Source organism: Ostrea edulis, chromosome 1 (genome assembly GCF_947568905.1).
Source record: "Ostrea edulis chromosome 1, xbOstEdul1.1, whole genome shotgun sequence".
Taxonomy (NCBI): domain Eukaryota; kingdom Metazoa; phylum Mollusca; class Bivalvia; order Ostreida; family Ostreidae; genus Ostrea; species Ostrea edulis.
Window position 1 is genome coordinate 42,611,423 of NC_079164.1, and position 13,067 is coordinate 42,624,489.

The 13,067-nt window shown below is 32.3% G+C and overlaps 1 protein-coding gene across 6 annotated transcripts in view; it reads right to left on the reverse strand.

The window, feature by feature from the left end:
- Nucleotides 1-2,663: 2,663 nt before the first annotated feature.
- Nucleotides 2,664-13,067, reverse strand: part of LOC125654513 (chloride channel protein C-like) — a 29,005-nt gene continuing 18,601 nt past the window's right edge. For all 6 annotated transcript variants that reach the window (XM_056149544.1, XM_056149550.1, XM_048884479.2 and 3 more), the window contains 2 exons: nucleotides 12,289-12,384; nucleotides 2,664-6,304 (listed from right to left, as the gene is read on the reverse strand). In XM_056149544.1, the coding sequence (XP_056005519.1) occupies nucleotides 6,044-6,304; nucleotides 12,289-12,384 (357 nt within the window). In that variant the 3' untranslated portion in view covers nucleotides 2,664-6,043. The remainder of the gene's footprint in view (nucleotides 6,305-12,288; nucleotides 12,385-13,067) is intronic.

Genomic DNA, 13,067 nt, shown 5'->3' on the forward strand with positions numbered 1-13,067 from the left:
TGATAAACCGCAAAATTGCAAAATCGCAACTTCATTTTGATAACGATATGTTATTGATAACGAAGTTAAATAGTAACACTCGGAGACACAAGAATTCTCGATTGATTTCTACTATAACATACGTGTATATACATGTACGGAGTAAAATATATAGTGATGAATATGAACAGTAGACTAACAGATTATATATAGATTTATCAGAATACATCGACTGAGTCAGTAGTGTATACTAACTATATATATATATATATATATATATATATAGTTCCGTAAAATATTTACACTAGGTAGAATGTATAGACTGAGCAGGATATATAGTTTCATTAGAAAATATAGTAACATTAGAATATAGTTTCACTAGTATTTCACTAGAATATATATTTATGCAACAATATCTCACTACACTATCTCCTGCATATGGGTGTTTATGCCTCTTTCTGCGTATGTTCACTTTTTAAAACCGGGCCATGCTACTTACAAACAGACTCATGTAACAGGGTTCAATAATCTCATTTAATTCATCATTTTGCAAATTCTATGGTCTTTATGATCTAATCTGCAAATACTACCCGTCATTAGGTTGAATGCTGTATGACATGTTTCATACCAATTGTTAGGTCGTTCTTTGCATATTGATTTGAACTATAGATTACTCCATCTACTTGATTAAAATTTAGCGGCCAGGGTTAGTGTAATCGGTCAACAGGGGGTGCTTCCTACTACTTAGTGCATAATCCCACTTCTAGTGTTTCCAGGGGTCCGTATTTGCCCTACTCTCAATTTCGTATTCGTTATAGGATTTATGAGATTGATCACTGTTCGTTATCCTCACCTTCTCAGACTTATTAAAATGTATTGACTCAAAAGAATTCAAGTCTAACACACCTGCATATGGTGTTTATGTCTCTCAACTGATTCGATACGCGAGAGCATGTTCTGCGTCTGATCAATTTGTAAATGGAGGCAGGCTACTGACAAATACGTTGATGTTACAGGGGTTTCAACAGTCTCGTTTAAAGTAATAATTTCGTAAATTCTATAGTCGCCATAACGCTTTAATTTGCAAATACAAGCGACCACTGGGTCAAATGCTGTCTGAGTGTTTCATACCAATTGTTCGGCTGTTCTTCACACCACGATTTTGACTACGGATTACTCCATTTACCTGATCAAGATACTGGGCTCACGGTGGGTTTGACCGGTCAAAAGAGATGTTTACACCTTCCAGGCACCAGGTCGCACCTCTTGCATGTCCAAAGGTCTGTATTTGCCCTTTTCTTAATTTGTAATCTTTATATGATTAAGGAGATTGATCACTATTAGTTATCTTCACACACAAAAGGGCACAGAGAAAATATGTAGAATAAACAGAACAACAAGAAGACACTGCATTGATTGCATGCTGGTCTTTACAGAAGATGTACATGTATGTATATTAGAGACTACACAGGATATCAATACACGTGTTTCTGAAATTAACGCCCATTTTTCAAAATATCTGTTTAAGGAGGTACTCTACATTGTCATAATGGCTGACTTCCTTTTAAAATATGGATGAAAATATAGATATCAGCAATATTTGTCTATTCATTTCATAACTCATCGTCTAAATGAGTAGCTCAGTAGGTTAGCACGTCGACTGCTGAACTGTGGATCGCGGGTTTGAGTCCAGCAGGAGTTTAATTTTTTTTTTCAGATTCGTTCCTATTAAAACTGAATTATTTTGACCAAATAAAGTAAATTTGAAAGTTTTCGGTTTCAAAATATTGTAGTACATATCCTCCACTTTTCATCTATATCAAATATCTCTGGTGTAACATATATGTACATTTAACTTTTTTTAAATAGGTGTGCACATAATTTCACTGTTTAGGCTTGGAAAAATGAAATGATTTCAAATTCATAACAAATCTTTATAGTTTATTAATCTATGTGTACTGAAAAGATAAATGTAATCAATTTGTAGAAATATCAATTTTGTACGAGCCTTTGCTGGATGTTTCCTAGAAGAACAACAGCATGAAAAATAGCCAATTTTTGTCAAAATACCGAAAATAAAGACAAAATGTCGTGCTTCTGACGTCATAATTCCGGTTCTATGTCATTTTGACCAAATTGAGATTACCCCTGGTAACAACTGGTTTGCATCAAACGTCAAAATGTCGACTTTGGGTGGGCAATTAAATAGAGCTCTTTTCATATCACAGTCCAACAAATTAAATTTTCTTTATCCTTAACTTTTTTGCTACGATTTGTATACACGTTCCACTAATAAACTTAGGGTTACCACACACTGTAGAGCCGATAATACAACGCACGTGACTTCTGTGCGGCTGGCAACCTTCTCAGCTTAAAACAGCGCAAATACGTACATTATCCCCATGTATTGGAAAGAAGTCTGATGTGTTGTGTCCTGTACATTAATCAAAAACCTTTTAATCAAGAAACTTTGACAAACAACATGTTATCTAAAGACCTTGTTGGACTTGTGTGCCCTACTGCCATAAATCCAAGACAGGAATTGGTCGAGGTCAGCAAGGTCATTGTACATTAACTGGCCAGAGACAAAGCAATTCGGGAGATTAGCTCAGCAACAGGCTTGATACTTTAATAATTAAATTACTTGGTCTCGCTTGTTCATATTAAAGGTAAAGCATTTCATGTATAATAAAAATAAAATTTTATTCAGCAAGATGAACGGCACAGAAACATATTGCACACCAAACACTGAAAGTACACTGTATATCTGAAGGTCAAAACGAAATCCAACATTATAAATCAAACAAGCATAAAATACCCAGTATTAAATATTAAGCTCACTCACTACACCTTGAAAGAGTTTCTCAAATCTGCACTAAATTTTTTAATTATGAAAGATAAAGTAATAAGTATATATGTCAAAAAGGCAGAGACTATACAATTTTTTATATAATAAAAACATGATTTTCAAAAAAAAAATTTCAGTGAATATGAACAGAAGTGAAGCCGGGATCTGCGGGTTACTAACCCAATACTTTATCCTCGGAGCTACGTAGATATACAAGCAAATCGATCGATATAAGTAATTTCACAAAACATTTGAATCGTCATCTTATGACGTAGTGTCATAAAAAGTATACGTCTTGGTGTAATGAGCTACCTTAATACATTGTTTATGTGAACTGTAATTATGATCCCTTTCCGGATGATTCCGTGGTCAATTTGCATTTTTCCTTTAAACTTTAAATTCTTTAAGAATGTAAAAATAATACTTGATTGAAAGATAAATCGTTTGATTTCATCTAAGCTTTACAGCTTGTACATGACACAAATGTAACCATGTTCTTAAATTACGATTAAACATGCATATATGCTGGTGATAATCTCAATACAAATTCACTCTACATTATATACAATGTATGGGACTGCAAAATTCAAACAACTTTCCTTTGTTTCAAACTGAAATTATACATTGTAAAGATATATACAACTATAAATGCATATACATGGTCTGTGATACAACTTATAGTCTGTAAAATCCAAGAATAATTTTGTCATTTCCACAAAAATATGGCACAGTGCATTGGCCATAAAAGTTACAACACTGCAACTCCTCACGTTTTTATGTGAACAATGAAAAAACTCTAGTAAGGATATAACACACTCTCAACAAAAATAGTTAATTTTCATGTGTAATATACCGGTATAAAATGTTCATTAAAAATGTTAGTACATGTATCAACAAAAATAGTACACTATTTTACTGCTAAAACTCTTTATGGGTCATGGAATGTACAAACAACATCAAAATACGATATATCTTTAAAACAACAAAAAATCTTTCTTCGAGATTTGAGAAATAAAATAAATGTGGATTTCTGATAAGATGAGTATTTGCGGGATGATGTGTCACAGTTATCGCCCTTCTTCTCTGGTTGCCAGTGTTGCGATTATATGTACATAATTTAGAGAGAAATAATATATCGTCATAATTGTCGACTTCTTTTCGAAACTCATATTGAAAAAAATGTGTTTCTTGTCTTTTTAGAATTTCATGACCTTGCCGGATGACTCAGAGGGTTAATGGTTGGATAAATTATGTATCAAGGAAAAGTCCTACATCAAATGAATATTGGAAAAATGTGTTTGAGACACTAGTCATTTTGAGAAAAAGTGGAATCAGTTGTAACAATCGTCTAAACTGACATAATCAAGTTAGATTTAACAAGAGGTCCACGGGCCTTATCTGTCACCTGAGTATTGGTTTTAAAAGTATTACGATTAACCACAAGGGCTACGAAATCTATAATGATTAACTAAGCTGAATTCTAATATTCAACACCAGAATACAACAAGATGTGTTCTATTGAAAAATGCATGTCCCCAAAAGTGCCATACTGATGAAAGACAATAAAATAAGCTTTCTTTGATGTTTCATCAGATGATGAAGGTAGCAAGCATTGTAGAAGAAATTCATAGCAGGTTATGCAAATCTCCCGATGAAACAACAAAGAAAGACATTTTATTGTTTATATTTTTATGTATTTTTTAAAAAAAATATTGACTAGATTTAAGTACTAGAATATATCGTTGACAAATTCATTACCTTAACCCATTCCTTCTATAGAATACAAATATTACACAACCTGATTTGCACGGGAATTTCTATACAATTACTTGATTTAATTAATTTTAATAAATCAATACACAGCTTGTCAAAGAATGACAGTGGGAACATGAAATTTTCAGGAAATCTTGTCAGGTTCCTTTCCTTTAATTCATTTATAGATTTGGTAGGAAAAAAAATCAAATTCTTGGTTTCCAGAAGGATTGAAATGTAAGCTAGCTATCAAGAAATTAAAAATGTTCAATTGTTAATGCACGACTGACAATGCACGATGATTCAGGTGACCTGTACATTTTCATAATGTAATTTTCTCTTCTGAAAATTTATGCAAGATTGGAAAAGTTTATCCTAATGTTATCAATGTCCATTTATGTTTAAATACATGTGAAAATACATGTATAATGCATTTTTTTAAATAGATGTACAGAACTATTATAACTAGATTTAAAAAAAAAATCATTTCATATCATCTGGAGCATTTATTGAAGGATTGTGAGAATTTAGTTTATAATAGTCAGAGGTAGTGTTCTTGTGTAGTTGAAAATAAAAAAAAATACATGTTTTAAATAAAACTCTTGCACATAGATCTTCTAGCCAAAGAAACAGATGATATATTGATGTTTGTGCTTAAAATCTTTCATCTTTCAGTTTTTATTGTCTTCAGTAGATGTACATATTGCTGTAAGATTAAGAAAACAGAAAACATGTCAATCTGTAAATCATGATCAATGTCTAGCAAGGGTTTTAATTTTTATCAGGTGATTTTCTACGAAAATTGCATTTTTCACTAAAATGAAAATAGAAAGTTTTTTTTAATAATTATTTCATAAATATATCTGGACCACTTTCCATCCCTACGTTTTCCCTGGTGTGCTATTTCTCCTGTATACAGATTGCGTAATAACATTACACAGGAAAATTATTAAACATCCTATGAATTTCAAATGCAGGTATTTAAATATGCATGTACAACACAACTCAAATCAACAACAAAATCAAAACACATGTACCAAACTTAATGTATTAGTAAATGCAAATAAAACTTTATGATATTTTTTTTAAATAATAGTCAGGACAAATATAAAAATGTATGTACATACATGTATTTCACAACCTGTGGCTTAAATTTCAAAGTCCATACCAAATCTGTGGGAAATAAATCTACTTTTTTGTACTATTTTATTTAAAAATGTATGTTTTGTTTCATATAATATACTAATTATTTACACAACAGCCAATTTTCTTGATTTTTTTTTGGGGGGGGGGGGTGTTGTTGTTGGTATGTTCTTAAATGTTCATTCCAATTTCTTTTTTAAAATATACATTTTAAATACATTTTAATATTTCAAAAGCACCTCAAAAAGATATCACAGTTTATCATGGTCACTGGACTTTTCCTATGAAGATCTTGTGTACATAAATTTCATTTCCAATTTCTTACACTACATGATTAGTCCCATCCTCATTTCTGTTCTGGAGGTCATTCAGCTCCATAGTGGGCCTCCTCTTCAATTTCTCCTCCAGCCTCTCTTCCATGTAGAACCCCATGAGGTCTTTTCGAGTAATTACGCCCACCACTATATTTTGGCTGTCTACAACTGTTAAGTGTCGTAAACCTAGAGTTCGGAAGATAATGTAGGTTCTCTGAAGCGAGAACTTCTCCTGGATTGATAATGCAGACTGATTTGTAAATCGTTTCTGTAAAAGTAAAATTCATACATCTGAACATTATATATCTACAAGTAAGGTAATAATAAACTACATGTAAACACCCCAGTGTGACACGAATGTCCTGCTGACATAATAATTTGAAATATTTGAAAATTCAAGGATGTGAAAGTAACATTAGGTGCAAATAAAACAAAAATAGAATATAATATTACATCTATTTATGTTTTCTTGAATAAGTTGTAAAAAGAATTAAATTACATTTGTTTCCATGGGTATGAAGGCACAAGGTGTACGCTAATTACTAAGGAACTCTTTGGATGCAGAATGAACACAATTTGCTTATTTCACTAATGGACAAGTGTATTTCCTGATGTAATGAGTATTGAACAGGATTATAAATGCATTATACTCTCTCACATATGTAGGGATTACATCCCTTAGAACATTTCTTTCAAAATACTTACCAATTTAAAAGTTTTAATGACCTGATTTTAAGCTACAATTTACATTTCTATACAGATGCACAAATTCACAAAGTTTGTTGATTCTAGGACTCGTATCTACATGAACCCCCCAAAAAAGGGTTATGCCATACATGGCCATATCATCTTAATTATAGGTCACAGTGACCTTGATTTAGGGCGTGACACACCTTCTTAAGATGCATGAAATGACCAAATCTGATGATTCTAGACCAAATAATTGTCCAGTTATGAGTCAGACAGGATTTTGCCATATTTGGCCATATCGTCTTAATCAAAGGTAAAATTGACCTAACTTTAAAGTGTGACCCATCCTCTACCCAAGATGTATCAGCTGAGAAAGTTTGATGATTCTAGATCTCATATAGTATTTAAGTTACAAGCCAGACACAAAGAAGGACAGACGGATGGATGGACGGACGGACAGACACACACGATTGCCATACCATAATATTCCTAAAGACGGGCATATAAAAATCAAGTTGACAATAAAATGGCAATTTGTATAAATCAATTGAATCTAATTCACATTATTGCAACACTGTTCATTTGACACATTTTGTTACAAATTGATAAAAAAAACAACAATCAATATCCTAGCTATGTTCATTAATATCATAATTGTCATTTTCTCAATATATACATGTAAAGTCTGATGAAAAAAATATAATACGCTGACTTTGAAACTTTTTAAGTCTAATGGCAGTCACCCTGAGAATAGTATATCAGTAAACAACGCAGGTATGTTAAGGCAGGTCATGCTCCCTTTATGCACGTAAACTGCATATTTTTTAAAATCTGTCTTACACAGAGAGAGGGAGCTACTAACTCTTAAAAACTAATTTGGTTGTTTACATGAGAACATTTTGTATCATAACAACATGACAAACATGCGCTTCCGTATGACGTCATTGAATGACTGTTATAAATAGATCATGGAGGTACCTTAATAGAAAATGTAAAAGTAGCACATTATCCCAAGATTTAAATATTGGTCTAACTGGCGATAATGACGGTAAAATACCCATAGTATATCAGAATTACTGATAGAATCCTACCACTGTCAATAAGAAATAATTATTGAACATTTAAACACGAAACCATCTAGCCCATGTTTTACATTTTGCACTGATGGCTGATGCTATGCAGTTTTCTTTAAAAGTTTTCTTAACAGACGATTCTATCAGTAATTGCCGTGTACATTAGTTTATGACCTTTCACACGGTGTATAAAAAGTCTCTAAAAGTATGTGGCCTAATGTGCTACTTTTGCAGTTTTATTTCAGTGTGTGACAGAGGAAAATCGGATCGACATGCTAAATGGAATGTTTTCTCCGTTAAACAAAATTGTCAATGAATGATATCAACATACCTTCTTAATATCAATAAATTCTCAGCGTTTCACATATATATTCCAAATATCCCATGTCATATATTCCAAATACTCCACATTTTGTCGATATTTGCATGGCACACATAAACAAATTCCTTGCATGTGTCAACGTCACTCGATGTATAGTCATGACGTCATCAGTTTACTTTCATATCGATCAGACGGAAATTACACAACAGCAGTATAGCATTTCGAATTTTGTTGGATCTTAGTAGCTGCATGGTTTATTTTATGCATAAATAAAACTTAAATAAAAAATAAAATCGGAATTTAATATATACTTAGTGATATACTTATTTCACACATTGTTTCGCGGATTTTATCCCAGTAAAATTTTTCATAACCTGCCTTAACGTACCCGCGAAACAAGATCGTAATTCATTATAATAAAGGTACGTACACACTATCATTTAGCTCAATGTCTACATTAAGCACAGTAGATAGAATGAAATCTCAAATTAACAGTGAATAATTTTCAAAGTCCAAAGGCAATAACTTTTGTAAAAATAAGTCAATCAACATAAAACTCACATTTGATCTATATATAGATTTATCAAATCAGCTCATTATACAAACATAGCAAAAAAAGTTCAGAAAACTGTAAATAATTAGAAATTTTCATGGTCTAAGGGCAATCACTTTTGTAAAATTAGTTTGATCAACATGCAACTGTATTATCATCAATATAGAGACAAAGAAAAACGTCTGAGTCTTCAGTACCACAGAAATGAGTCTAGAAAATAGAAAATCACTATTCCTTTGCCAAGCACTCAGAATTAGACATAAAAGTCACTGGTTTTTTTTATTAAGATAAGACCTTTAAAAAAACTAATATTATCCCTTATCAAGATAGGTACTGGCATGATAAAGAATCCCTGATAAAGAATCCACTTAACCAAATGTGTAGTCCCTAGCATAGATCTAAGTTTGTGGCATTCTACCTTAATCTAATGGAGATGTCTCAATAAATGTAAAATAAATTCTTGGAGGAATATCAACTTCCAATCAATCAATCAATCTTAGGCAAATCAGTCAACTGAAGTCAAACAGGAAATTAGTCAACTGAAGTCAGAACAGGAAATTAGTGAACTGAAGTCAAACAGAAAATTAGTCAACTGAAGTCAGAACAGGAAATTAGTCAAAGGAAATTAGTGAACTGAAGTCAGAACAGGAAATTAGTCAACTGAAATCAAACAGGAAATCAGTCAAAGGAAATTAGTCAACTGAAGTCAGAACAGAAAATTAGTCAAAGGAAATCAAACAGGAAATCAGTCAAAGGAAATTGGTCAACTGAAGTCAAACAGGAAATTAGTGAACTGAAGTCAGAACAGGAAATTAGTCAAAGGAAATCAAACAGGAAATCAGTCAAAGGAAATTAGTGAACTGAAGTCAAACAGGAAATTAGTGAACTGAAGTCAGAACAGGAAATTAGTCAACTGAAATCAAACAGGAAATTAGTCAACTGAAGTCAGAACAAGAAATTAGTCAAAGGAAATTAGTCAACTGAAGTCAGAACAGGAAATTAGTCAACTGAAGTCAGAACAGGAAATTAGTCAACTGAAATCAAACAGGAAATTAGTCAACTGAAGTCAGAACAGGAAATTAGTCAACTGAAGTCAGAACAAGAAATTAGTCAAAGGAAATCAAACAGGAAATTAGTCAAAGGAAATTAGTCAACTGAAGTCAGAACAGGAAATTAGTCAAAGGAAATCAAACAGGAAATTAGTCAACTGAAGTCAGAACAGGAAATTAGTCAACTGAAGTCAGAACAAGAAATTAGTCAAAGGAAATTAGTCAACTGAAGTCAGAACAGGAAATTAGTCAACTGAAGTCAGAACAGGAAATTAGTCAACTGAAATCAAACAGGAAATTAGTCAACTGAAGTCAGAACAGGAAATTAATCAACTGAAGTCAGAACAAGAAATTAGTCAAAGGAAATTAGTCAACTGAAGTCAGAACAGGAAATTAGTCAACTGAAGTCAGAACAGGAAATTAGTCAACTGAAATCAAACAGGAAATTAGTCAACTGAAGTCAGAACAGGAAATTAGTCAACTGAAATCAAACAGGAAATTAGTCAATTGAAGTCAGAACAGGAAATTAGTCAAAGGAAATCAAACAGGAAATCAGTCAAAGGAAATTAGTCAACTGAAGTCAAACAGGAAATTAGTGAACTGAAGTCAGAACAGGAAATTAGTCAACTGAAATCAAACAGGAAATTAGTCAAAGGAAATTAGTCAACTGAAGTCAGAACAGGAAATTAGTCAAAGGAAATCAAACAGGAAATTAGTCAACTGAAGTCAGAACAGGAAATTAGTCAACTGAAGTCAGAACAAGAAATTAGTCAAAGGAAATTAGTCAACTGAAGTCAGAACAGGAAATTAGTCAACTGAAGTCAGAACAGGAAATTAGTCAACTGAAATCAAACAGGAAATTAGTCAACTGAAGTCAGAACAGGAAATTAGTCAACTGAAATCAAACAGGAAATTAGTCAAAGGAAATTAGTCAACTGAAGTCAAACAGGAAATTAGTCAACTGAAGTCAGAACAGGAAATTAGTCAACTGAAGTCAGAACAGGAAATCAGTCAACTGAAGACAAACAGGAAATTAGTCAACTGAAGTCAAACAGGAATTTAGTCAACTGAAGTCAGAACAGGAAATTTGTCAACTGAAATCAAACAGTAAATTAGTCAAAGGAAATCAAACAGGAAATTAGTCAAAGGAAATTAGTCAACTGAAGTCAAACAGGAAATTAGTGAACTGAAGTCAGAACAGGAAATTAGTCAACTGAAATCAAACAGGAAATTAGTCAAAGGAAATTTGTCAACTGAAATCAAACAGGAAATTAGTCAACTGAAGTCAAACAGGAAATTAGTAAACTGAAATCAAACAGGAAATTAGTGAACTGAAATCAAACAGGAAATTAGTCAATTGAAGTCAAACAGGAAATTCATCAACTGAAGTCAAACAGGAAATTAATCAACTGAAGTCAAACAGGAAATTAGTCAACTGAAGTCAAACAGGAAATTAATCAACTGAAGTCAAAACAGGAAATCAGTCAACTGAAGTCAAATTGGATTGGAAGAACCCAAATTACATCACATTACAAATCCTTGAAAGTTCAATGAAAGAAGGGGAGGGTAAAGTACACACGCCACATATGAAGAGATGACCAAGACTGGAGAACAAATCAATGTCACCAAGTTACTGTCACCAATTCCACTGGTATGTTATAATTTGTATTAACAGTCTGGTATGTTATAATTTATATTAACAGTCTGGTATGTTATAATTTGTATTAACAGTCTGGTATGTTATAATTTGTATTAACAGTCTGATATGTTATAATTTGTATTAACAGTCTGGTATGTTATAATTTGTATTAACAGTCTGGTATGTTATAATTTGTATTAACAGTCTGGTGTGTTATAATTTGTATTAACAGTCTGGTATGTTATAATTTGTATTAACAGTCTGGTGTGTTATAATTAGTATTAACAGTCTGGTATGTTATAATTTGTATTAACAATTTATGTTAATTATTTGGATGAAAATGTTTGTAAAGAAGAAGACAAATGATACATTGAATTCTTTCTGGGATGATAGTACTTCGAGAAATAAAAAATATCCAATACATCTAATTCTTATTTTTGCTGAGAGAAGAAATTGAGACATTTTTACTAACCAAGTTTATATAAATGTTGCAATATTGAGAATCTGTGGCATATTTATTTAATTAGTAGGTAAAGATCATGGTATGTCATGCATTTATGAAATCAGATGATTTCAATTCATAAATCTACATAAAGATCACTATATCAAAGGTCTGTAGCATATTTAGGAAATCAGACAATTTTAATTGGTAAGTCTACCTCAAAATCACCATATTAAGGGTCTTTAGCATATTCATGAAATCAGAAGATTTTATTTATAGTAAATTTATATGAAGATGTATTAACTGACCAAGTTTATTTATGAAATCAGGAAATTTTACTTACATACATAGTAAATTTACGTAAAGAGCACCATTTTGAGGGCTGTAACATAGTTATGAAATCGGGTAGTTTTACTGACCAAGTTTATGTAGAGGTTGCCATGTCAAGGGTCTGTAGCTCATTTATGAAATCATTTTTACTTACCAAGTCTATGTATATATTGCCATATTGAGGGTCTGTGGCATATCTATGCAACATCACGGATGTCTCGTGGGGGTCTGTCAGCTTGTGGACGTTCAGCTGTTAGATTACACAATAAAACATGTTTATTTCAGTGTCAACACACTTTGTAGTAACCATAAAAAGTATTTTATTCATATCATTAAGTTATTTCTGAGGCTAAAATTTTTCATATATATAAAATTCTTGAACAAGAGTACCACAAACAGTACAACATATGCCTGCTAGACCTTTAGCGCAATATCTGTATCCATGATGAAATAAAGTCCAGAAAACTACATGTATTTGACCTCTTTTAGCCCTAAAGTAGGTCACTGTGCACCAATCAAGTTGAAATGTGAAGTGATCATGTATTTCTCTGAGAGGGAGGTTGTGACAAAATTTCAGGGCAATACCTGTATTCATAGCAGGGTTCGAAATTAACTTTTTCAAGCACTAGTCCGTACGGACTAGTGACTATTGATGTTCACTAGTGCGCAAAACATTTCACTAGTCTGTCCAGTATATCATATGAAATTATCTTCATTTCATTCAATAGTATTTATTTTAATCAAACCAAACACATCACATTTGCAAACAATTCAGACCACCATACTTTATTTTGCATTCAAGATCTTCAGACACATACAGTAACCTCCGAATTAATCACGTAACTCCTTTTATAAACGCCCATACATGTACGTGCGTTCGAGATAGACGTTCGCATTGTTCTCGTGCTCAGTTCTTGGAGTCACAGGTGTTCA